Consider the following 27,478-nt stretch of genomic DNA (forward strand, 5'->3'; position numbering starts at 1 on the left):
TCATTGTGATAGCACTTCAAAGCTTATGAAGAGTAAACAACCGATCATTGCATATACTGTATATATATACTGATTCAAATACAATAGTGGCCTCATGGCAATGTGAAATGGAAAATGGCAGTGAGATGTCCATCTTTCATTGTACAGGAATAGGAAGCATCTTGGGAGGTGTTTCGATGACATCTACAAGATTGCCTTAGCAAGCTGAGAGACATCACATTGTAGAAAATCTGCTCTTGGCAACAATTACAATCTGACCATAGCCTTCCCTTGGACACTCACTGCCCTGGTAGGAATAGTCTGTACAAAGGATACGTGGAGGGAGATCGAAGTTCAATAAAATCTTTTGATGGACGTCATCCTAGAGACAGTATACTTTCTCTTTCGCACAGGAACAAGATTTATGAAAGCTTTTCTGTCCCCTTTCTCCTCCTGTTTACTGGAAATGGACAAGGTCCTCATTTAGGCCCTTAATTCCCCTGGGTAGGGAGCTTTTCTACCCCGGCTGAAAGCAGACGTATTCTCAGGCCCCTATTAGTTCACAGGTCAACATCAGTATAGCCGGCCAACACTTCACCACAACTTGACTGTTCTGCTGGGAACTAGAGTATGACCCTGAGCCCAGTGGAAAGCACCTGACAATGCTGAGAAAAGTGCTGCGATGAGGGCGCTATAGAGTGTTTGCACTGAAGAGGCAGAGGGGCAAGGCACTTGACACCTGACAAAATGGCCGATCACAGTCCAGTTTCACAGTCAAACCAAGCTGTACTACGGATGTCACTAGTGCTGTGTGTTCTTTAAAGCAAAGAAAAGAGATCTGCCTTGACTCACTCGTTGGAGACTCCAGGGAGAGGGAATTAGACAACAATGAGATCGCCTTCCTTCCTGTCGACATGAGAGAGACATAGGACTAGTCTTGTGATGTTCTCAGGGTTCTGCTGTGTCCATGGAGACCGTGCATTTACTTTTAACCTCCCCAGTGGTGTTCGGTGACGTGTTTACGTCCCCTTGATATCCCTACCACACAGCCCACATACACACCCACACCACCACCACCCCCACCCTCCTAGCCCCTGATCTACTCACCCTGCCTGCCTGCCTGCCTGCCACCCCATCCTCTCTTTCTCCCCTCTCCATCTCCATGTCCACCCCATGCATAGCTATGAGGGGCTTTAGGCAGCAAACAGAACACATATTATTCAGTCCTATACATGTGGAGACACATATAGAGTACTTGCACACATAAGCACCTATATTAAGGTGACCAGATTTCTGAAATTAAAACCGGGGACATTTCCAGCTCGGCGGTCAATATATCATTAAAATATCCAATGTTATTATCTATGAAATGAAAAAGGGGGACAATTCCGGTTTCATGTATTTAGTCTAACAGGCCCACTGTGATAGAGAAAACAACTATATTACAGAAACACTACAGACAAGACAGAACTGTCCGATCTGAACAGCCATTCAGTGGTCCTGTAGTCTGGGTAGAATAAGAGCAGAAGAGAACATTAGCGAAATTGAAAAAACAGACAAAAGTATATGTGAAATACTTAACAACATAATAAAGAAATAAGACGATGATGACGTTGGTACCTACATTGTATACCTAATCTGTATATTTCTCAGAAGAATGTATCTTCTTCAGGATTGCTCTGTCTTTGGCCAGCTTCTACATGAACTCCTGGCAGGGGAGGTTGAAGTTTGTCTTCACAATAAGCATGGCCTTGATGGTAGGAACAGTGAACCTATTTCTTGCTGCTGTCCATAGATCATTCATTTGGGAGAACACTCTCTCGACTGGTGCATTACTTCCAGGTAAGCACATGACAACAGACGCTAATCTAGCCATGTTAGTGTGTGGGATGTCGTTCTCTTTGAAGTGGGTAACCACCGTGCTCCAACTCTGACTAAGCGGTGTCTCAGAGGTTTTCCATTCTTCAAGCGATCCCCCCTTTAGGAACTCTTGCAGGCCAGTAGCCTCGTCAAACAATGCATCCTCATTGATGGTCACATTGGGGCATTTTTCCTGCAGTGTGCCTGCTTCCTTCTGGATCTCTTCACGCTGAGGTTGCCTTTTTAAAAGGAGACAATGTAAATATTTTAGATTATCTGTGTGCTTTCCCCATGCTTGCAAGTGGTTCACAGCCGTAGTGAAGAATGATTGGGATGTTTTGAGAAAGCTCTCTTTAGACATGGCTCCATTGTCCTCTAGCTCTCTCAGAAGTCCTCTGACCAAAACTGGAATGAAGTTGTCATCACGTCTTGCATCCAATTTTGCCTCAATGTTTCTCAGAATTGCTGCGGACTCCACAGCACAGCGGTCCTGGCCTTCAAGCATCTCGATCGTGTCACTGAATACGGTCAGGTTTCCATGGAAAAAGGCCAGCCAAAGTTCAGTCAGTGGATCTTTGAACATTGTTCGCAGGACAACAGGGCATTTGTCTTTAGAAATAAAAAAGGATTTCAATGGCAGATACATTTTCAGCACTCTTTCTAGAGCAGGGAGCATGGACAGCCAGCGAACATTGCTGTGTCCTAAAATGTTATGGTACTCCTGGCCAACAAAATCACAAAAGCTCTTCAGTCTTTCTACTCTGACGGTAAAAATATCCAAATATCTTTGTGAGCAGGTTCTCAACATCAAGGGGAATCATATCCAAAGCTGTTCTGGCCATGTTATGAATGATGTGGGCAGGACAACCTAAGCCAATCACCTCCCGCTGCAGAGCATTTTTAACTTTGGTATGGACATTGACCCTCCCCAGCCTATTCAGTCCACCAAAGTTGGTATTTGTGTTGTCGGCAGAGAATGCCACAACTTTGTTTTCCAGGTTACATTTTTGGATGACCACCAGGACCTCAGCTGCAAATTCCTCTGCTGTTTCTCCTTTCAATTCAACAAAATCAAGCAGTTTTGCTTCCACAGATGTGCTGCCATCATATATCTTACAATATCTGACTATTATTGGCAACAGCTTTACATGTCCATGATTGGACGCATCAATGGACAGGGACACAAATGCAACCGTGTCTAGATCCTGTGTTACCAAAGTAGTTGCCCATGGGCACCATATTTTGCACACCTTGTGGTGGGGGAAGAGTTTATCCTCTTGGATGAATTTCCCATTTGAGTCAATGAGGATGTCCAACTCAGTGGGTTTTACCAGATTAGTGCGTTCATGGTCTGTGGCTGGGGTACACAGGGCCTGTGTACATGGAGGGGTGTGTGGGGATGTGTCAGGGGGGGCAGAGAGCTTCTCTCTGTAGTAGGTGTCCCCATTTGAGCCTCCTTGTTGATTGATGGCAGCATTCATGCGAAACTGAAAGCGCAAACCACTGCTTTTAATCAGGGCAAGCCGCCCGGAAACATGACCATGAATACAAACAGTGTAGTTATTCCCTCCGTAAGGCAATCAAACAAGCTACGCTTCAGTAGAGAGACAAAGTAGAGTCGCAGTTCAATGGCTCAGACACGAGTGGTATGTGGCAGGGTCTACAGTCAATCATGGACTACAAAAAGAAAACCAGCCCCCAGACAAACAAAACAACTTCTTTGCTCGCTTTGAGGACAATACAGTGCCACCAACACGGCCACCTACCAAACCCTGCAGGCTATCCTTCACCGCAGCCAACGTGAGTAAAACATTTAAACGCATTAACCATCACAAGGCTGCCGGCCCAGACAGCATCCCTAGCCACGTCCTCAGAGCATGCGCAGACCAGCTGGCTGGTGTGTTTACGGACATATTCAATCAATCCCTATCCCAGACTGCTGTTCACACATGCTTCAAGAGGGCCAACATTGTTCCTGTTCCCAAGAAAGCTAACGTAACTGAGCTAAACGACTATCGCCCCCGTCATCATGAAGTGCTTTGAGAGACTAGTCAAGGATCATATCACCTCCACCCTACCTGACACTCTAGACCAACTCCAATTTGCTTACCGCCTCAATAGGTCCATAGACGACACAATCACATTGCACCCTAACCCATCTGGACAAGAGGAATACCTATGTAAGAATGCTGCTCATTGACTACAGCTCAGCATTTAACACCATAGTATCATCCAAACTCGTCATTAAGCTTGAGACCCTGGGTCTTGACCCCACTCTGTGCAACTGGGTCCTGGACTTTATGACGGGATGCCCCCAGGTGGTGAGGGTAGGAAACAACATCTGCACCTCGCTGATCCTCACCACTGGGCCCCACAAGGGTGCGTTCTCAACCCTCTCCTGTACTCCCTCTCCACCCATGACTGCGTGGCCATGCACGCCTCCAACTCAATCATCAAGTTTGCAGACGATACTACAGTGGTAGGCTTGATTACCAACAACAACGAGACTGTCTACAGGGAGGAGGTGAGGGCCCTCGGAGTGTGGTGTCAGGAAAATAACCTCACACTCAATGTCAAAAAAACAAAGGAGATGATCGTGGACTTCAGGAAACAGCAGAGGGAGCACCCCCCTATCCACATCGACGGGACAGTAGTGGACAAGGTGGAAAGTTTTAAGTTCCTCGACGTACACTTCATGGACAAACTGAAATGGTCCACCCACACAGACAGCGTGGTGAAGAAGGCGTAACAGCACCACTTCAACCTCAGGAGGCTGAAGCAATTTGGCATGTCACCAAAAACACTCAAACTTTTACAGATGCACAATCGAGAGCATCCTGTCGGGCTGTATCACCACCTGGCACGGTAACTGCTCCGTCCACAACCATAAGGCTCTCCAGAGGGTAGTGAGTACTGCACAACGCATCACCGTGGGCAAACTACCTGCCCTCCAGGACACCTACACCACCGGATGTCACAGGAAGGCCATAAAGATCATCAAAGACAACAACCACCCGAGCCACTGCCTGTTCACCTCGCTATCATCCAGAAGGCGAGGTCAGTACAGGTGCATCAAAGCTGGGACAGAGAGACTGAAAAACAAATATCAGACTGTTAAACAGCCATCACTAACATTGAGTGGCTGCTGCCAACACACTGACTCAATCCTCGAGCCACTTTAATAATTAAAAATTGGATGTAATAAATGTATCACTAGTCACTTTAAACAGTTCCACTTTAAATAATGTTTACATACCCTACATTACTCATTTCACATGTATATGCTGTCCTCTATACCATCTACAGCATCTTGCCTATGCCGTTTGGCCATATATTTATATCCACATATTCTTATTCATTCCTTTACACTTGTGTATAAAAGGTAGTTGTTGTGAAATTGTTACATTACTCGTTAGATATTACTGCTTGGTCAGAACTAGAAGCACAAGCATTTCACTCCACTCCCATTAACATCTGCTAACCATGTGTATGTGACCTGACCCTACGTTGGCAAAAAGAGCCTTCACTTGGCCAACGCACGGAAGAGTTTTGTGAATGATAGTGTGCTATACTAAATAAATGTTCATTGGACCTGATGACTGATCATTGAACAACTTAAAAAGGATATTATCGATATCGCAACCTCAGTTGAAAATTCACAGCAAGCTCTACGAGACGATCTTAATGACCCTATTAAACTGGATGATCTCATTAAGACTAACGCTGACCTTCAGACTAAGATTACAACTAAACTGAAGGAGAGGAAAATCAAGAAGTATAAATGTGATTTGGAAGATAAGAACAATGGACTAATATATCTCTGTAGAGATTCTAAGCACAAGAAACCAAAAAACAGGAAGAGACAAGCCGATGACAGACGCCGAGTGCCTCTGTCAGACCGACTATCCACAGACAGCGCTATCTCTGGCTCCTATACTACCGGTGAGCGTTTTTTCTACAACAGAGGGCGGGGACAACGTCGAGGCCAACACTCCCAGCACGTAAGAGGGTTCGACACATACGTCGGGGGAAGAAGAAATCCACTACCACCCCACGACAACTATCAATTGAGACCCAGGACGGGCCCACAGTCCAACAGGAGCTAAATGTCTTCAACTTATCAAGTAAGATCCTGACATCCACTCACCCCAGTGTTCTCTGTAAGGGGTTAACATTTGTACCCACAGTATACATGAATGACTTTGATGTCCAGATCTATTCAAGTTTTTCCGTAATCTGAGATTGTGTGAGCTCTCTGATAAGAGTGAAATTTACATGGCTCCACTTGAAATGTCCTCCTCAGTGAAATGTATACATAGGTCTACCACACTAATCAATAGACTTACTTGTCCTACCGTGAGTCGAGGAGGAGATGGCGCCATTAAGTAAGTGACTTACTGAAAGACAGACAGAAACACAAATCCTATGATAACCTGAGTAAAGACGAGAGAATGGCTCTTAAGGACTTAAAGTCAGATCCTTCAATTATTAGAAAAAAAAGTGACAAAGGAGAATGAATTTGTATACAAAACAAATGTGACCATCTGAATGAATGTCGCCGACAACTATCTGAAGGTGTCTTCTATCGCAAACTGAATTGTGACCCTACCCTGGAATTCCAGCATAATATTTCATCCACAGTGGAAAGCTGTTTGGAATCAGGACAAATCACTAAAAAATAAGTTGAATTTCTATGTGTGAAATTTCCCAAGATACCAACTTTCTATACAGTCGCTAAATTACACGAACAAGTGTCTCCTCCAGGTAGACCCATTGTCTCCTCCTCCAGGTAGACCCATTGTAGCAGCAATCGACTCCGTGACGTCCAACATTTCTACATTTGTGGATTATCACATTAAACCGATGGTTGAGAATCTCAAATCATATGTCAAAGACACTAGTAATATGATCTCATTGATAGAGGGCATAGGAAGGATATCAGAGGGCACCCTGATGGACACTTTTGATGTGGAGAGTTTGTACACTAACATCCCACACACTGGAGGCTTGCAGGCACTACTACACTTACTTCAGCAGAGAGATTCTACCCTTGCTCCATCCAATGATTGCATTTTACAACATACTGAACTGCTATTATCCCATAACTACTTTGTCTTTGAGTCAGACTTTTTCCTTCAAATTCGGGGTGTAGCCATGGGCTCCCCTTTTTCCCCCAACTATTTAAACCTGTATGTGGGACAATTTGAAGAAGCATTCCTTTTTAAAACAGACACACACTCCTTACTTTCTAAAATACTTCTATGGAAGAGATACATAGATGTCTTTGTGCTCTGGGCATTAAGTCAGCAGGAACTAAATGAATTCCAAACTCTACTAAACGAGAGCTCTGAATACCTCAAATTCACCATGCAGACTGATGAGAGAAAAATAATCTACCTGGATTTATGGATTATCAAAGAGAATGATGATTTACACACAGATTTATACACAAAGCCCACAGACCACAATATCCTGCTATGTGCGGATAGTATGCATTTCCTTCCCCTCAAGAAGGGTCTACCATATAGCCAGTTATGCAGGGTTAAACTAATCTGTGGCCACCAGTCAGATTTTGACAGCAGTGCAGAAAATGACAGATAAATTCAAAATGAGAGGCTACAAGGACAAAACTCTTGATGCTGCAACCAAGAGCGGAATTACTAAAAACTCAACCAAAGAAGAAAAACAAAGCAACCGTATTTTGCACTAAGTACACCAAGGGTTCGGAGAAAATGAAAGCAATCCTGACAAAGCACTGGCATATTCTGCAATCAGACAACAACAAAAAGTTGCACACCTCTTCAAGGAACCCCCACTGGTGGTCTAGAAGCATGGTCGCAATATTGGAGATAGTTTGGTGAGATCGGACATCCCCCTGAGCCCACTCAGACACTCTTGACACCTATCCCAAATGGGAGCTATAAATGTGGCTCATGCGCATTGTGCAATAGCACCATAAAAATGTCTTTCTTCAGACACCCACATACGGGTCGAAAGATCCCTGTTAGGGGTATCATCTCATGCAAGACCAAGGGAGTAATCTCTCATCACCTGCTCATGTGGAAAAGCCTATGTAGGACAAACGAAAAAAAAAACAATTAAAACAACGCTTATCTGAACACCGCAGCTCAATCAGATGTAAGAACATTGACTATCCAGTAGCAGCTCACTTTGTTGAAGCTATCCATCCCATCTCCTCGCTCAAATACACAGGCATTGAGCATGTTGCTCTACCAAGAAGAGGAGGTAACATTGAGATCCTACTACTACAAAGGGAGACTTACTGGATATCCTATCTAAAAACATTGATGCCTAGTGGTCTGAATATTGACCTTGATCTCAGGCCCCTCTTATGAACACATTTTCCTTTATGAACAAGTCTTATAAATTGAAACCATTTTTTACAGCTTATTAGCGTATACCCAATATGTTCCGCCTGTTGATGATGTTCATTATATATTAAGGTTGAACCAATATTACAGTTAACAAAAATGAAATGCGAAATTATTATGTGAAATTGAATGAAACAATAATGTATACAATATTCCATTATGTTTCTATAAGATAACAATAGCATAATGTATTTAATATGCCATATACTATTTTTTAACAGTTTCACTCATTAATTTTAATTAACTTAATCATTATGACACCCCTCACCACTGTCATTGGTTACACTAATTGCACTATGTTCAAGTATTCATGACATTACCTTGAGGAAAGGAAGGCACAGTGATGCCGAAATCTTGGTAAATACCCATTAAATTGCTGGGAGATTATACATGGAGAGTGCAACTTTCTTTATTTTGATAGTTTATAGTTTATTTGCCGCTAGTCAGCACCTCCACACAAACTATTATTCTGGGTGTGCGCCAGCTAATTTTTTTAAACTACAAGTCCGAACTACAAAATCTAATTGATCCCCTCAAACTTGGTAAAATATCACATTTGGTTAAAACTGAAAAAAATAACTTGTACTGACAGAAAAATATGTGTTCCTTTGCGCAATATATATCCCCCCCTCAGAATCCCCATATTACTCAGAGGAGACCTCCCCCCCCCCCTTGAGGAAGAGACGTGCCATTTCAGGCCCAGGGAAATGTGCTCATCTTTGGGTACACAAATGCACGCACAGGAACACTACCTGATCTAACAACCACACAAGGGGACAGCTTTATTACAGGCCATACTGTTTCTAACTGTCTTAATCTCCCCATAGAAACAACAGTGACAGCACCGTCAACAAAAACGGAAGGGATCTGTTGCAGCTCTGTAGAAGCGTGGGTCTGTACTTTGTCAATGGTAGGTTATGTGGGGACTCTTTGGGGAGATTCACCTACTGCTCACCTCTTTGCCACAGTACAGTAGACTATATGATTACAGACATTGACACTTTCTCTCTCAGCTCATTCACTGTCTAGCCACTAACACCTCTGTCTGATCACAGCCAAATTACGTTGTTCCTCAAAAGAACAGACATGGAAACAACCACACATTCACAGCCCAGTAAGCTGTACAACATCAGACATTCATACAGATGGGCCCAAAACAGCACAGAAGAATACCAGAAAACAACCTGTAACCAAAATATCCAAACACTCTTAGATAACTTTCTGGATACCACATTCACTCACAGCAGTAAAAAACATAAACTATATATTCATGCAAACGGCAAAAGAAGCACAATTGAAATGAATAAAAAAACAAAAAACACAGATGGTTTGATGCAGATTGTAAAATTATTAGGAAAAATCTTAGAACACTATCCAACCAAAAGCTCAGAGACCCAAATAATGGTGAATTACGTTTTCATTACTGTGAGACATTAAAACTCTATAAACATACACTCAGAACAAAAAAAAAAACACAGTACAACAGCAAGCAGCTGACACTAATTGTCACACTACTGTCCAAGATGGCGTAGCAGTCAGACATATTGTCGTGTCGTGTCCCTTGTATATATCTTTTTTTTTTACATATTTTTTTTCGCATATCTTTTAAAACATTTTGCTAAACCTCAACATCTAAATACTCTCCTGCAACCTGCCTCACCCAATGTAGCGTGGATCTGCTTTTTTTTTCTAAAGTATTTATATTCACTTCGGATCCGGAACCCCTCAACTGAAGATAGCCAACTAACTACCAGCTATCAGTCAGCAAACCATTGCTAGCGGTCATCAGCTAACCTTTAGCTCGGAAAGCTCTCGCCAGTTCGAACAACGCGACTCTAACCAGAGCATAACGGACCTATTATTTTTATCCCCGGATTCCCACCGCAAACGGAACATTTTCATCTGGATCTTCACAACGAGCTAACTAGCTAACCGCAACCCCGGATGACTACTCCTGGCTAGCGTTTCCATCCACTTAGCTTGAAGCTAGCCCGGCCAGAGCTCCTGTGCTACCACCGAAGCATACTCCTGGGCTACAATATCCGGACCCACGACCGGTCTATCGATGTCACCGCATGAAGAGGCATAAACAGACTTAACCACAACGCGATGTCCCCCAAAGGCTAACTTTCTAGGCCTTGCTATCTGCTTACTTGCTAATTCGGCCTGCTAACTGCTAGCTTGTTTAGCCCCGGCCTACTAACTGTTAGCTTGTTAGCACAGGCCTGCTAACTGTCTGAATCGCCACGTCCCGAGCCAGCCCAACCACTCACTGGACCCATATTTACTTTCAATCTCTTTTCGATTTTTAATTCGATTATACTTTCCGGTAACCTGCCTCACCCAGTGTGATACAGAATCACTATTATTTTTAGAACACATTCAAGAACCTCCAGAAGCTAACCAGCTAACTAGCTACAAGCTATTTAGTCATTGTTAGCCACTGCTAGCGGCTTTGACCTTCTGCACAGCCAGCCAGTTTTTTTTTTTTTTGCCCGGATAATACTCGCCAGTCAAGCTTCCCTGTCCCATCCACCGCTGCCCCCTGGACACTGTGATCACTTGGCTACATAGCTGATGCCTGCTGGACTGTCCATTAATCACGGTACTCCATTCCGTTTGTTTATGTTTTATCTGTCAGCCGCACTCAGGCTCTGTGTGTAGTTAATCCGACCCTCTCTGCCTAGTCAACGCCATTTTACCTGCTGTTGTTGTGCTAGCTGATTAGCTGTTGTTGTCTCACCTACTGTTTTAGCTAGCTCTCCCATTCAACACCTGTGATTACTGTATGCCTCGCTGTATGTCTCTCTCAAATGTCAATATGCCTTGTATACTGTTGTTCAGGTTAGTTATCATTGTTTTAGTTTACAATGGAGCCCCTAGTTCCACTCTTCATACCCCTGATACCTCCTTTGTCCCACCTCCCACACATGCGGTGACCTCACCCATTACAACCAGCATGTCCAGAGATGCAACCTCTCTTATCATCACCCAGTGCCTGGGCTTACCTCCGCTGTACCCGCACCCCACCATACCCCTGTCTGCGCATTATGCCCTGAATATATTCTACCATGCCCAGAAATCTGCTCTTTTTATTCCTTGTCCCCAACGCTCTAGGCGACCAGTTTTGATAGCCTTTAGCCGCACCCTCATACTACTCCTCCTCTGTTCCGTGGGTGATGTGGAGGTAAACCCAGGCCCTGCATGTCCCAAGGCACCATCATTTGTTGACTTCTGTGATCGAAAAAGCCTTGGTTTCATGCATGTCAACATCAGAAGCCTCCTCCCTAAGTTTGTTTTACTCACTGCTTTAGCACACTCTGGAAGGCCACCAAAAATTCAGAGATTTCCATACCCAACTATAACATTTTCCGTCAAGATAGAACTGCCAAAGGCGGAGGAGTTGAAGTCTACTGCAGAGATAGCCTGCAAAGTAATGTCATACTTTCCAGGTCCATACCCCAACAGTTCGAACTACTAATTTTAAAAATTACTCTCTCCAGAAATAAGTCTCTCACTGTTGCCGCCTGCTACCGACCCCCCTCAGCTCCCAGCTGTGTCCTGGACACCATTTGTGAATTGATCGCTTCAGAGTTTGTTCTGTTAGGTGACCTAAACTGGGATATGCTTAACACCCCGGAAGTCCTACAATCTAAGCTAGATGCCCTCAATCTCACACAAATCACCAAGGAACCCACCAGGTACAACCCTAAATCTGTAAACAAGGGCACCCTCATAGACGTCATCCTGACCAACTGGCCCTCCAAATATACCTCCGCTGTCTTCAACCAGGATCTCAGCGATCACTGCCTCATTGCCTGTATCCGCATTGGATCCGCAGTCAAACGACCACCCATCATCACTGTCAAACGCTCCCTAAAACACTTCTGTGAGCAGGCCTTTCTAATCGACCTGGCCCGGGTATCCTGGAAGGATATTGACCTCATCCCGTCAGTTGAGGATGCCTAGTCATTCTTTAAAAGTAACTTCCTCACCATTTTAGATAAGCATGCTCCGTTCAAAAAATGCAGAACAAAGAACAGATATAGCCCTTGGTTCACTCCAGACCTGACTGCCCTCGACCAGCACAAAACATCCTGTGGCGGACTGCAATAGCATCGAATAGTCCCTGCGATATGCAACTGTTCAGGGAAGTCAGGAACCAGTACACGCAGTCAGTCAGGAAAGCAAAGAAAGAAATTTGCATCCTGTAGCTCTAACTCCAAAACGTTCTGGGACACTGAAGTCCATGGAGAACAAGAGCACCTCCTCCCAGCTGCCCACTGCACTGAGGCTAGGTAACACGGTCACCACCGATAAATCCATGATTATCGAAAACTTCAACAAGCATTTCTCAACGGCTGGCCATGCCTTCCTCCTGGCTACTCCAACCTCGGCCAACAGCTCCACCCTTTCATATCGTCTGAGATCCCCAAGGATTGGAAAGCTGCCGCAGTCATCCCCCTCTTCCAAGGGGGAGACACCCTGGACCCAAACTGTTACAGACCTATATCCATCCTGCCCTGCCTATCTAAGGTCTTCGAAAGCCAAGTCAACAAACAGGTCACTGACCATCTCGAATCCCACCGTACCTTCTCCGCTGTGCAATCTGGTTTCCGAGCCGGTCACGGGTGCACCTCAGCCACGCTCAAGGTACTAAACGATATCATATCATAACCGCCATCGATAAAAGACAGTACTGTGCATCCGTCTTCATCGACCTTGCCAAGGCTTTCGACTCTGTCAATCACCATATTCTTATCGGCAGACTCAGTAGCTTCGGTTTTTCTGATGACTGCCTTGCCTGGTTCACCAACTACTTTGCAGACAGAGTTCAGTCTGTCAAATTGGAGGGCATGCTGTCCGGTCCTCTGGCAGTCTCTATGGGGGTGCCACAGGGTTCAATTCTCGGGCCGACTCTTTTCTCTGTATATATCAATGATGTTGCTCTTACTGCGGGTGATTCCCTTATCCACCTCTAGGCAGACGACACCATCATCAGACGACACCGGTCCTTGGACACTGTGCTATCTAACCTCCAAACGAGCTTCAATGCCATACAACACTCCTTCCGTGGCCTCCAACTGCTCTTAAACGCTAGTAAAACCAAATGCATGCTTTTCAACCGTTCGCTGCCTGCACCCGCACGCCCAACTAGCATCACCACCCTGGATGGTTCCGACCTAGAATATGTGGACATCTATAAGTACTAGACCTAGGTGTCTGGCTAGACTGTAAACTCTCCTTCCAGACTCATATCAAACATCTCCAATCTAAAATCAAATCTAGAATCGGCTTTCTATTCCGCAACAAAGCCTCCTTCACTCACGCCGGCAAACTTACCCTAGAAAAACTGACTATCCTACCGATCCTCGACTTCGGCGACGTCATCTACAAAATAGCTTCCAATACACTACTCAGCAAACTGGATGCAGTTCATCACAGTGCCATCCGTTTTGTTACTATTGCACCTTATACCACCCACCACTGCGACCTGTATGCTCTAGTCGGCTGGCCGTCGCTACATATTCGTCGCCAGACCCACTGGCTCCAGGTCATCTACAAGTCCATGCTAGGTAAAGCTCCGCCTTATCTCAGTTCACTGGTCACGATGGCAACACCCACCCGTAGCACCCGCTCCAGCAGGTGTATCTCACTGATCATCCCTAAAGCTAACACCTCATTTGGCCGCCTTTCGTTTCAGTTCTCTGCTGCCTGTGGCCTCCAGTTCTTAAGTTCACACAAGTCCCCTTTTTTGGGCATGAGAGTCAGAGCCGCCAGTCGGCAGCTCATCGGCAACTCTCCTACCCCGATGCATTCACGCAACACGCAAAATAAATCCTGTCCAATTATTCCCCAGAATTTTTTATAAAACACAATTGGGAGTCCATCGACCCCCGGTGCACGACTGGGGGACATCTGGGTTACGACACCTGCCGGTTCATGGGACAACAGAGGAATGTCAATTTCATCCCTCTGTGCCAGAGAGAGCTTAGGGAGACCTGTGAACAAGACCTGAGCACACATACAGTGCCTTGCGAAAGTATTCGGCCCCCTTGAACTTTGCGACCTTTTGCCACATTTCAGGCTTCAAACATAAAGATATAAAACTGTATTTTTTTGTGAAGAATCAACAACAAGTGGGACACAATCATGAAGTGGAACGACATTTATTGGATATTTCAAACTTTTTTAACAAATCAAAAACTGAAAAATTGGGCGTGCAAAATTATTCAGCCCCCTTAAGTTAATACTTTGTAGCGCCACCTTTTGCTGCGATTACAGCTGTAAGTCGCTTGGGGTATGTCTCTATCAGTTTTGCACATCGAGAGACTGACATTTTTTCCCATTCCTCCTTGCAAAACAGCTCGAGCTCAGTGAGGTTGGATGGAGAGCATTAATGTGAACAGCAGTTTTCAGTTCTTTCCACATATTCTCGATTGGATTCAGGTCTGGACTTTGACTTGGCCATTCTAACACCTGGATATGTTTATTTTTGAACCATTCCATTGTAGATTTTGCTTTATGTTTTGGATCATTGTCTTGTTGGAAGACAAATCTCCGTCCCAGTCTCAGGTCTTTTGCAGACTCCATCAGGTTTTCTTCCAGAATGGTCCTGTATTTGGCTCCATCCATCTTCCCATCAATTTGAACCATCTTCCCTGTCCCTGCTGAAGAAAAGCAGGCCCAAACCTTGATGCTGCCACCACCATGTTTGACAGTGGGGATGGTGTGTTCAGCTGTGTTGCTTTTATGCCAAACATAATGTTTTGCATTGTTGCCAAAAAGTTCAATTTTGGTTTCATCTGACCAGAGCACCTTCTTCCACATGTTTGGTGTGTCTCCCAGGTGGCTTGTGGCAAACTTTAAACGACACTTTTTATGGATATCTTTAAGAAATGGCTTTCTTCTTGCCGCTCTTCCATAAAGGCCAGATTTGTGCAATATACGACTGATTGTTGTCCTATGGACAGAGTCTCCCACCTCAGCTGTAGATCTCTGCAGTTCATCCAGAGTGATCATGGGCCTCTTGGCTGCATCTCTGATCAGTCTTCTCCTTGTATGAGCTGAAAGTTTAGAGGGACGGCCAGGTCTTGGCAGATTTGCAGTGGTCTGATACTCCTTCCATTTCAATATTATCGCTTGCACAGTGCTCCTTGGGATGTTTAAAGCTTGGGAAATATTTTTGTATCCAAATCCGGTTTTAAACTTCTTCACAACAGTATCTCGGACCTGCCTGGTGTGTTCCTTGTTCTTCATGATGCTCTCTGCGCTTTTAACGGACCTCTGAGACTATCACAGTGCAGGTGCATTTATACGGAGACTTGATTACACACAGGTGGATTGTATTTATCATCATTAGTCATTTAGGTCAACATTGGATCATTCAGAGATCCTCACTGAACTTCTGGAGAGAGTTTGCTGCACTGAAAGTAAAGGGGCTGAATAATTTTGCACGCCCAATTTTTCAGTTTTTGATTTGTTAAAAAAGTTTGAAATATCCAATAAATGTCGTTCCACTTCATGATTGTGCACCACTTGTTGTTGATTCTTCACAAAAAAAATAAAGTTTTATATCTTTATGTTTGGAGCCTGAAATGTGGCAAAAGGTCGCAAAGTTCAAGGGGGCTGTCACGTTCTGACCTCTATTTCTGTTGTTTTGTATTTATTTAGTATGGTCAGGGCGTGAGTTGGGTGGGCAGTCTATGTTTGTTTTTCTATGTTTTGGGGCATTTCTATGTTTTCGGCCTAGTATGGTTCTCAATCAGAGGCAGGTGTCATTAGTTGTCTCTGATTGAGAATCATACTTAGGTAGCCTGGGTTTCACTGTGTGTTTGTGGGTGATTGTTCCTGTCACTGTGTTTGTTGTCACAGGATAGGACTGTTTTGCGTTTTCACATTTCTTGTTTTTGTTAGTTTGTTCATGTATAGTGATTTATTAAAACATGAATAACCACCACGCTGCGCTTTGGTCCGCTTCTCTTCCTCCTACAGACGAACGCCCTTACAGAATCACCCACCGCAACAGGACCAAGCGGCGTGGTAACAGGCAGGAGCAGCAGGAGAAGCAACAGCGGCTGCAGGAGATACGTAGTAAGGAATTCTGGACATGGGAGGAAATCCTCGACGGGAGAGGACCCTGGGCTAAGCCAGGAGAATATTGCCGCCCCAAGGCCGAGCTGGAGGCAGCAAAAGCAGAGAGGCGGCATTCTGAGAAGCAAGCACGGCGGCGCGGACGGAAGCCCGAGAGTCACCCCCAAAAATTTCTTGGGGGGGGGCACAGGGGGAGTGTGTCAGAGTCAGGAGTCAGACCTGAGCCAACTCCCCCCGTTTATCATGAGGAGCCAAGGAGGAGCTCAGAACCAGAGCTGGTGTTGGAGGTGAGCGAAGCAGAGACTGTGAAGGAGTTAATGGGGAAATTGGAGGAGAGTGATATGAGGGACTTGCTGGTTTGGTGCATGAGGCACGACATTCGCCCGACGGAGCGTGTCAGGGATTTAATGGCACCGGGGTCAGCTCTCCATACTCATCCTGAGGTACGAGCGAGGGGTCTGGTGAAGACTGTGCCAGCCTCACGCACCAGGCCTCCTGTGCATCTCCCTAGCCTTGCACGTCCTGTGCCATCTCAGCACTACAGTGCTCCTAGCAGTGCTAACTGTGGCGGGCGTGGTGCTGGTCAGGCACCGTGTTATGCAGTTGTGCGCACGGTGTCCCCAGTACGCGTGCTTAGCCCGGTGCGCTACATCCCAGCTCCCCACATCTGCCGGGCTAGGGTGAAGATCCAGCCAGGGCGGTTGGTGCCAGCCCTGCTCTCAAGATCTCCAGTACGCCTTCACGGCCCGGTCTATCCGTCACCACCTCCACGCACCAGCCCTCCGGTGGCAGCTCCCCGTACCAGGCTGTCTCTCCGGCCCATCCTTGCAGGGGCTCTCTCCTCTCCAGCGCTGCCGGAGTCTCCCGCCTCTCCGGCGCTTCCAGAGCCTTCCTCCTCTCCAGCGCCGCCAGTGCCGCTCGTCAGCCCAGCGCCGCCAGTGCCGCCCGTCTGCCCAGCGCCGCCCGTCTGCCCAGCGCCGCCCGTCTGCCCAGCGCCGCCCGTCTGCCCAGCGCCGCCCGTCTGCCCAGCGCCGCCCGTCTGCCCAGCCCCGCCAGCGCCGCCCGTCTGCCCAGCGCCGCCAGCGCCGCCCGTCTGCCCAGCGCCGCCAGTGCTGCCCGTCTGCCCAGCGCCGCCAGTGCTGCCCGTCTGCCCAGCGCCGCCAGTGCTGCCCGTCTGCCCAGCGCCGCCAGTGCTGCCCGTCTGCCAGGAGCCGCCAGTGCCGCCCGTCTGCCAGGAGCCGCCAGTGCCGCCCGTCAGCCAGGGGCCGCCAGTGCCGCCCGTCAGCCAGGGGCCGTCAGTGCCGCCAGTCAGCCAGGGGCCGCCAGTCAGCCAGGGGCCGCCAGTGCCGCCAGTCAGCCAGGGGCCGCCAGTGCCGCCAGTCAGCCAGGGGCCGCCAGTGCCGCCAGTCAGCCAGGGGCCGCCAGTGCCGCCAGTAAGCCAGGGGCCGCCAGTAAGCCAGGGGCCGCCAGTGCCGCCAGTCAGCCAGGGGCCGCCAGTAAGCCAGGGGCCGCCAGTGCCGTCAGTCAGCCAGGGGCCGCCCGAGCAGCTGCCCCTCTGTCCAGAGCAGCTGTCGCCCCTCTGTCCCAAGCTGCTGCCGCCCCTCTGTCCAGAGCAGCTGTCGCCCCTCTGTCCCAAGCTGCTGCCGCCCCTCTGTCCCGAGCAGCTGTCCCTCTGTCCCGAGCAGCTGTCCCTCTGTCCCGAGCAGCTGCCCCTCTGTCCCGAGCAGCTGCCCCTCTGTCCCGAGCAGCTGCCGCCCCTCTGTCCCGAGCAGCTATCGCCCCTCTGTCCCGAGCAGCTATCGCCCCTCTGTCCCGAGCTGCTATCGCCCCTCTGTCCCGAGCAGCTGTCCCTCTGTCCCGAGCAGTTGTCCCTCTGTCCCGAGCAGCTGCTTCACCTCTGTCCCGAGCTGCCCCTCTGTCCCGAGCAGCCCCTCTGTCCAGTGGGGTCATTGAGAGGGGTGGCCATGGTGAGTAAGCCAGGGAGGCGGACAATTAGGCGGACTAAGACAATGGTGAAGTGGGGTCCGCGTCCCGCGCCAGAGCCGCCACCGCGGACAGACGCCCACCCAGACCCTCCCCTATAGGTCAAGGTTTTGCGGCCGGAGTCCGCACCTTTGGGGGGGGGGTACTGTCACGTTCTGACCTCTATTTCTGTTGTTTTGTATTTATTTAGTATGGTCAGGGCGTGAGTTGGGTGGGCAGTCTATGTTTGTTTTTCTATGTTTTGGGGCATTTCTATGTTTTCGGCCTAGTATGGTTCTCAATCAGAGGCAGGTGTCATTAGTTGTCTCTGATTGAGAATCATACTTAGGTAGCCTGGGTTTCACTGTGTGTTTGTGGGTGATTGTTCCTGTCACTGTGTTTGTTGTCACAGGATAGGACTGTTTTGCGTTTTCACATTTCTTGTTTTTGTTAGTTTGTTCATGTATAGTGATTTATTAAAACATGAATAACCACCACGCTGCGCTTTGGTCCGCTTCTCTTCCTCCTACAGACGAACGCCCTTACAGGGGCCGAATACTTTCGCAAGGCACTGTAGGATCACACACTTCTGCCCTATACCGCTCCCGCATCTCCCCCACCACAGAGGTCACCCGCCCATTAGACAACCGCAGACAATGCGTACCCTTGGCTTCACCGACCTGTCTTTCCAAACCAAAGAAGAAGGAGCTAGGAGCATCCATCTCCTTGAGCATGGAGAACCTAGCTCTTACAAGTACTCCCTTTGCTTTAACCTGGAAAAAACTACCCAGGTCCCTACGTAATTCAGCTAAATTACCCTGAAGGCCTACATTGCCTTGCCCCACCTTCTCTATCTCCATCTCACTAATACAACACTCTAGTTCCCCCAATACTCTCCTAGCCTCTGAGGATGAAAGAGCTGTGTACTGTTGACAGAAAAGCAGAATTTGGACTTTCCCCACATCCCACCATTGACTCAGAGACTCATACTCCTCTCTTCGCTGCCCCCACCTTTCCGAAATCTGAGCAAAAAGTGGCATCTTGTAAGAGCTTTACATTGAACTTCCAATAGGATGCTTGCCGGGGCCCTGGTGAAATAGACAGCCGAGCCATAGTTATGTGGTGATCCGAAAACCCCACCGGGTGTTACGGTGAGTGAATGAGGACCCAAAAGCGAATTAACGTAAACAGAGCTTCTTTAATAACAAAACAAAACGTAGGCTCAGATGGACCGGCAGGTTCCGACAGGACAGGACAAGGTTGCAGCAAACATGACGATAGTCTGGTTCAGGCATGAACAACACAAACAAGAATCCGACAAAGACAGGAGCAGAAACAGAGAGAGATATAGAGGACTAATCAGAGGGAAAAAGGGAACAGGTGGGAAAAGGGGTGACGAGGTAGTTAGGAGGAGACAAGGCACAGCTGGGGAAAAGAGGGGGAGAAAAGGTAACCTAACAACGACCAGCAGAGGGAGACAGGGTGAAGGGAAAGGACAGAAACAAGACACAACATGACAGTACATGACAGTACCCCACCACTCACCGAGCGCCTCCTGGCGCACTCGAGGAGGAAACCTGGCGGCAACGGAGGAAATCATCGATCAGCGCACGGTCCAGCACGTCCCGAGAGGGAACCCAACTCCTCTCCTCAGGACCGTACCCCTCCCAATCTACTAGGTACTGATGACCACGGCCCCGAGGACGCATGTCCAAAATCCTACGGACCCTGTAGATGGGTGCGCCCTCGACAAGGATGGGGGGGGGGGGGGGAAGACGAGCGGGGGCGCGAAGAACGGGCTTGATACAGGAGACATGGAAGACCGGGTGGACGCGACGAAGGTATCGCGGAAGAAAAAGTCGAACTGCGACAGGATTAATGACCTGAGAAATACGGAACGGACCAATGAACCGCGGGGTCAACTTGCGAGAAGTGGTCTTAAGGGGAAGGTTCTGAGTGGAGAGCCAAACTCTCTGACCGCGACAATATCTAGGACTCTTAGTTCTACGCTTATTAGCAGCCCTCACAGTCTGCGCCCTATAACGGCAAAGTGCAGACCTGACCCTCTTCCAGGTGCGCTCGCAACGTTGGACAAAAGCCTGAGCGGAAGGGACGCTGGACTCGGCGAACTGAGATGAGAACAGCGGAGGCTGGTACCCGAGGCTACTCTGAAAAGGAGATAGCCCGGTCGCAGACGAAGGAAGCGAGTTGTGGGCGTATTCTGCCCAGGGGAGCTGTTCTGACCAAGACGCAGGGTTGCGAAAAGAAAGACTGCGTAAGATGCGACCAATAGTCTGATTGGCCCGTTCTGCTTGACCGTTAGACTGGGGGTGAAAGCCGGAAGAGAGACTGACGGAAGCCCCAATCAAACGGCAAAACTCCCTCCAAAATTGAGACGTGAATTGCGGACCTCTGTCCGAAACGACGTCTGACGGAAGGCCATGAATTCTGAAAACATTCTCGATGATGATTTGTGCCGTCTCTTTAGCAGAAGGAAGCTTAGCAAGGGGAATAAAATGAGCCGCCTTAGAGAACCTGTCGACAACCGTAAGAATAACAGTCTTCCCCGCTGACGAAGGCAGTCCGGTGACAAAATCTAAGGCGATGTGAGACCACGGTCGAGAGGGAATGGGAAGCGGCCTGAGACGGCCGGCAGGAGGAGAGTTACCGGACTTAGTCTGCGCGCAGACCGAACAAGCAGCCACGAAGCGACGCGTGTCATGCTCCCGGGTGGGCCACCAAAAGCGCTGGCGAATGGAAGCAAGCGTACCCCGAACGCCAGGGTGGCCGGCTAACTTGGCAGAGTGAGCCCACTGAAGAACGGCCAGACGAGTAGGAACGGGAACGAAAAGAAGGTTCCTGGGACAAGCGCGCGGCGACGGAGTTTGAGTGAGTGCTTGCTTTACCTGCCTCTCAATTCCCCAGACAGTCAACCCGACAACACGCCCCTCAGGGAGAATCCCCTCGGGGTCAGTGGAGGCTACTGAAGAACTGAAGAGACGAGATAAAGCATCAGGCTTGGTGTTCTTAGAGCCCGGACGATAAGAAATCACGAACTCGAAACGAGCGAAAAACAGCGCCCAGCGCGCCTGACGCGCATTAAGTCGTTTGGCAGAACGGATGTACTCAAGGTTCCTATGGTCAGTCCAAACGACAAAAGGAACGGTCGCCCCCTCCAACCACTGTCGCCATTCGCCTAGGGCTAAGCGGATGGCGAGCAGTTCGCGGTTTCCCACATCATAGTTACGTTCCGACGGCGACAGGCGATGAGAAAAATACGCGCAAGGGTGGACCTTGTCGTCAGAGAAGGAGCGCTGAGAAAGAATGGCTCCCACGCCCACCTCTGACGCGTCAACCTCGACAATGAACTGTCTAGAGACGTCAGGTGTAACAAGGATAGGTGCGGATGTAAAACGATTCTTGAGGAGATCAAAAGCTCCCTGGGCGGAAACGGACCACTTAAAGCACGTCTTGACAGAAGTAAGGGCTGTGAGAGGGGCTGCCACCTGACCGAAATTACGGATGAAACGACGATAGAAGTTCGCGAAGCCGAGAAAGCGCTGCAACTCGACGCGTGACTTAGGGACGGGCCAATCAATGACAGCTTGGACCTTAGCGGGATCCATCTTAATGCCTTCAGCGGAAATAACAGAACCGAGAAATGTGACGGAGGAGGCATGAAAAGAGCACTTCTCAGCCTTCACAAAAAGACAATTCTCTAAAAGGCGCTGGAGGACACGTCGAACGTGCTGAACATGAATCTGGAGTGACGGTGAAAAAATCAGGATATCGTCAAGGTAAACGAAAACAAAGATGTTCAGCATGTCTCTCAGGACATCATTGACTAATGCCTGAAAGACAGCTGGAGCGTTAGCGAGGCCGAAAGGAAGAACCCGGTATTCAAAGTGCCCTAACGGAGTGTTAAACGCCGTCTTCCACTCGTCCCCCTCCCTGATGCGCACAAGATGGTAAGCGTTACGAAGGTCCAACTTAGTGAAAAACCTGGCTCCCTGCAGGATCTCGAAGGCTGAAGACATAAGAGGAAGCGGATAACGATTCTTCACTGTTATGTCATTCAGCCATCGATAATCTATGCAGGGCCGCAGGGACCCGTCCTTCTTCTTAACAAAAAAAAACCCCGCTCCGGCGGGAGAGGAGGAGGGGACTATGGTACCGGCGGCAAGAGCTACAGACAAATAATCTTCGAGAGCCTTACGTTCGGGAGCCGACAGAGAGTATAGTCTACCCCGGGGGGGAGTGGTTCCCGGAAGGAGATCAATACTACAATCATACGACCGGTGTGGAGGAAGAGAGGTGGCCCTGGACCGACTGAACACCGTGCGCAGATCGTGATATTCCTCCGGCACCCCTGTCAAATCACCAGGCTCCTCCTGTGAAGAAGAGACAGAGGAAACAGGAGGGATAGCAGACATTAAACATTTCACATGACAAGAGACGTTCCAGGAGAGGATAGAATTACTAGACCAATTAATGGAAGGATTATGACAAACTAGCCAGGGATGGCCCAAAACAACAGGTGTAAAAGGTGAACGAAAAATTAAAAAAGAAATGGTTTCGCTATGATTACCAGAAACAGTGAGGGTTAAAGGTAGCGTCTCACGCTGAATCCTGGGGAGAGGACTACCATCCAGGGCGAACAAGGCCGTGGACTCCCTTAACTGTCTGAGAGGAATGTCATGTTCCCGAGCCCAGGTCTCGTCCATAAAACAGCCCTCCGCCCCAGAGTCTATTAAGGCACTGCAGGAAGCTGACGAACCGGTCCAGCGTAGATGGACCGACAAGGTAGTGCAGGATCTTGAAGGAGAGACAGGAGTAGTAGCGCTCACCAGTAGCCCTCCGCTTACTGATGAGCTCTGGCTTTTACTGGACATGAAGTGACAAAATGACCAGCAGAACCGCAATAGAGACAGAGGCGGTTGGTGATTCTCCGTTCCCTCTCCTTAGTCGAGATGCGGATACCTCCCAGCTGCATAGGCTCAGCACCCGAGCCGGCAGAGGAAGATGGTAGTGATGCGGAGAGGGGGGCAACGGAGAACGCGAGCTCCTTTCCACGAGCTCGGTGACGAAGATCAACCCGTCGCTCAATGCGAATAGCGAGTTCAATCAAGGAATCCACGCTGGAAGGAACCTCCCGGGAGAGAATCTCATCCTTTACCTCTGCGCGGAGACCCTCCAGAAAACGAGCGAGCAAAGCCGGCTCGTTCCAGCCACTGGAGGCAGCAAGAGTGCGAAACTCAATAGAGTAGTCTGTTATGGATCGATTACCCTGACATAGGGAAGACAGGGCCCTGGAAGCCTCCTCCCCAAAAACAGATCGATCAAAAACCCGTATCATCTCCTCCTTAAAGTCCTGATACTGGTTAGTAAACTCAGCCCTTGCCTCCCAGATTGCCGTGCCCCACTCACGAGCCCGTCCAGTAAGGAGAGATATGACGTAGGCGACACGAGCAGTGCTCCTGGAGTAAGTGTTGGGCTGGAGAGAAAACACAATATCACACTGGGTGAGGAACGAGCAGCATTCAGTGGGCTCCCCAGAGTAACACGGCGGGTTATTGATTCTGGGCTCCGGAGATTCGAAAGCCCTGGAAGTGGCCGGTGGATCGAGGCGGAGATGGTGAACCTGTTCTGTGAGGTTGGAGACTTGGGTGGCCAGGGTCTCAACGGCATGCCGAGCAGCAGACAATTCCTGCTTGTGTCTGCCTAGCATCGCTCCCTGGATCTCGACGGCTGAGTGGAGAGGATCCGAAGTCGCTGGGTCCATTCTTGGTCGGATTCTTCTGTTACGGTGCGTGAATGAGGACCCAAAAGCGAATTAACGTAAACAGAGCTTCTTTAATAACAAAACAAAACGTAGGCTCAGATGGACCGGCAGGTTCCGACAGGACAGGACAAGGTTGCAGCAAACATGACGATAGTCTGGTTCAGGCATGAACAACACAAACAAGAATCCGACAAAGACAGGAGCAGAAACAGAGAGAGATATAGAGGACTAATCAGAGGGAAAAAGGGAACAGGTGGGAAAAGGGGTGACGAGGTAGTTAGGAGGAGACAAGGCACAGCTGGGGAAAAGAGGGGGAGAAAAGGTAACCTAACAACGACCAGCAGAGGGAGACAGGGTGAAGGGAAAGGACAGAAACAAGACACAACATGACAGTACATGACACCGGGAGAATGGTAGCGCCTAACAGCCTATTGTTCCGATTCCTAGACATGTAAAACCGATCAAGTCGGGATGCACTCCCCCTAGCCCCAAAAACCTTTACCCATGTATACTGTCTTGTGTTGGGATGTTTATTTCTCCAAACATCCACTAGGTTGAACTGATTAATTATGTCCCTTAACACTGCCACTGACACTGAATGAGGCTCATCCCCATTTCTGTCTTTTGTAAAAATCCATTGTACAGTTCCAGTCCCCTCCGACCACCAGCATCTCCTCAGGCGTTACCTGTGAGAGTTCCTGTCTAAGACTCCCAAAAAAAAAATAAAACTCTCTCTCCCTCTATTAGGCGCATACACATTTATAAAGACAAAACCAATGTAGTTAATTTCTGCTTTTACAACAAGCAGCCTACGCTTACACACCTGCTTTGAGGAGCAAATTTTTACAGACAGACCTGGTGCAAAAAGGACTGCCACCCCTGCACTAAAATTTGTCCCATGGCTTAACACACTTGCCCCTTTCCACCAGAGCCCACAATCGACTTTATTCAACACATCATCACTATGCAGAAACACCTGAACTTTTTTTGTTTTCATATTCACCCAACACACTCCTCTTTCCCTCATCTCTGGCACCATTTGTATTGAGCGAGCCTACCCGACGAGTCTCCATAAGAAGTGGGAGAAAAGCCAGCAAAGAAACAGACCAATAGCAAATCTCAAAAAGCCCCAGTGTCAGAAAGAAAATACATCTAAACAGTGTCTGAAGGTAAACCTTTACGCACTGTTGAGACCTACTTCCTCAACTTAAACCGTTTCCTGGGTGAGAGGACACCATGCCCCTCAGTTTTCATAGCATGTTGTACTGATCTTACAAACTTTCTCAGATCAGAAAAAAAAGCCTCAAGATTAACTTTTTTCCCCTTGGTCTCATTCAGGAACCTTGTCAGTTCTCTCAACCGGTACTTTGACCCCTCTGCTTGACTGGCTGTCAGCTCCGGGCCCATTGAAGAGGAGTTTGAAAACAATAACTCCTCATCCTCTTCCTCACACTCACTTTCCTCCTCATCTCTATCTCCCATCCTGACCACCTGCCCTTCCTCTCTGGTCAGGGCATCCCCCACAGCAACAGGCAAAGTTTCCATGGTGCCTTTGACCACACCCTTTTTCCTTTTCCGCTTGACACCCTCCTCCTACCCCCCTAGTCTCTAACACTTCCCCACTATACTCTCCTCATCCATTAGCATAACCTGACTAGACCCAGCCTCATCTACACCACGCTCCATAGCATGACTAGGCCCAGCATCATCTACACCACCATCCATAGCATAACTTGGCCCAGCCTCAGCTACCCCACCATCTCTAGCCTGACTAGGCTCCGCCTCCGCTACCCCACCATCACTAGCCTGACTAGACCCAGCCTCCGCTACCCCACCATCTCTAGCCTGACTAGACCCAGCCTCCGCTACACCACCATCCATAGCCTGACTAGACCCAGCCTCCGCTACACCGCCATCCATAGCCTGACTAGACCTAGCCTCATCTACCCCACCATTCATAGCATGACTAGACCCAGCCTCAGCTACCCCACCATCTCTAGCCTGACTAGGCCCAGCCTCAGCTACCCCACCATCTCTAGCCCGACTAGGCCCACCACCGTCTCTCGCATGACTAGGCCCAGCCTCATCTACACCACCATCCCTGGCATGACTAGGCCCAGCCTCATCTACACCACCATCCCTGGCATGACTAGGCCCAGCTTCTGCTGTCTGCATCTCATTACCCCCTGCACGTTGACCTTGATTTCCCCCACTGGCGCTTGTACCCTCACTTTGTCTACGGTCTTTATGTGGGCACGCGAAGCTCAAATCCCCACACTCAAAACACTGTAGACTATTTGTGCTGGCAAACCCTGCATAGAGCCCCTCCCCATGCCTCACTTAAAAATGCACATTTAGCTGTTGCTCATTGTTATTCAGAAACATAAACACTTGCCTCCGGAATGAAACAACGCGCTTAACGGCATCTGCCTGAAAACCTGCCGACAGTACACGAAAACCGCTAGCAAACTTACCAAAACAACTCAGCTCCTTCCTGATTTGATCATCCGTAATAAACGGAGGCAAATTTGCAACTACCACTCTTGTCGAAGGGGTAGAGAGAGGTGAAATTGGCACCAACACACCCCTTACAAATGTTCCACTAGCAATTAGCCTACAGCTTTGTTCATTCTAGAATCTGTGGAAAAAGTTTAGATGGTACAATGTAATATTATAAATCCACAATGAATGTTCTTAACCTTTAGATGCACAACATGGGCCTGGGAGGCTCACAGGGATATTGGTATCCACAGTATCACAGTTCCCCCAAAATGTTGCTTTGAACATAAATACACTGTCATTTAAGCTTTAAAACTGCAAATGGCATACTCTGCCCCATGGCAAAATGTCTAGAATTGTCCGAAACTTGCTTTAAAACTGCAACATTGTCTCTCTGATGCCAAGAGGAGGGCCTTTAAAGTGTTATTTCCCAGTGCCTGAGACTAGATTAGTCCGGCTGTGCAATGCAGAAGTCATAGTAATACTGCTTGTATGCTTTTTGTATCGCACTCCATGGGCTCTATTCAATCCGCATTGCGATAGTTCAGCCTTACAGCGTGATTGAAATTTAAAGGTAACATTCCCGCTTTAGAAGAGGCTGCGGTAAAAGCTGCATATGTCGGCTCAATAGGAAATGTCTTTTATATTTCTTTCATGAAATCTGTAACGCTTCAACTTTACAGCTTTTTAGTGATGAATTTGTCATCACAAAAGGGGTCCCAAAATGTGCTTAGCAACTCAGATAAGTTGCATGGACTCACTCTGTGTGTTGTAATGGTGTTTAACTACTTGGTGACTGGGGGGCAGTATTGAGTAGCTTGGATGAATAAGGTGTCCAGAGTAAACTGCCTGCTACTCAGCCATAAAAGCTATAATATGCATATAATTAGTATATTTGGATAGAAAACAC

At 48.2% G+C, this 27,478-nt stretch overlaps 1 protein-coding gene and 1 long non-coding RNA gene across 3 annotated transcripts in view; one reads left to right on the top strand and one right to left on the bottom strand.

The window, feature by feature from the left end:
* LOC149985241 (uncharacterized) overlaps window positions 1-27,478 on the bottom strand; it is a 1,026,866-nt gene that overhangs the window by 539,221 nt on the left and 460,167 nt on the right. The gene's annotated exons all lie outside the window — the stretch shown is intronic.
* Window positions 10,687-27,478, top strand: part of LOC110497158 (excitatory amino acid transporter 2) — a 79,371-nt gene continuing 62,579 nt past the window's right edge. Inside the window, exon 1 of one of the 2 annotated variants that reach the window (XM_090208722.1) lies at window positions 10,687-10,836. In XM_090208722.1, the coding sequence (XP_090064848.1) occupies window positions 10,809-10,836 (28 nt within the window). In that variant the 5' untranslated portion in view covers window positions 10,687-10,808. The remainder of the gene's footprint in view (window positions 10,837-27,478) is intronic. The other variant, XM_090208712.1, reaches the window with a different exon arrangement.

This window comes from Oncorhynchus mykiss, chromosome 2 (assembly GCF_057628025.1).
Source record: "Oncorhynchus mykiss isolate SJ-2025 chromosome 2, ASM5762802v1, whole genome shotgun sequence".
NCBI classification, from domain to species: domain Eukaryota; kingdom Metazoa; phylum Chordata; class Actinopteri; order Salmoniformes; family Salmonidae; genus Oncorhynchus; species Oncorhynchus mykiss.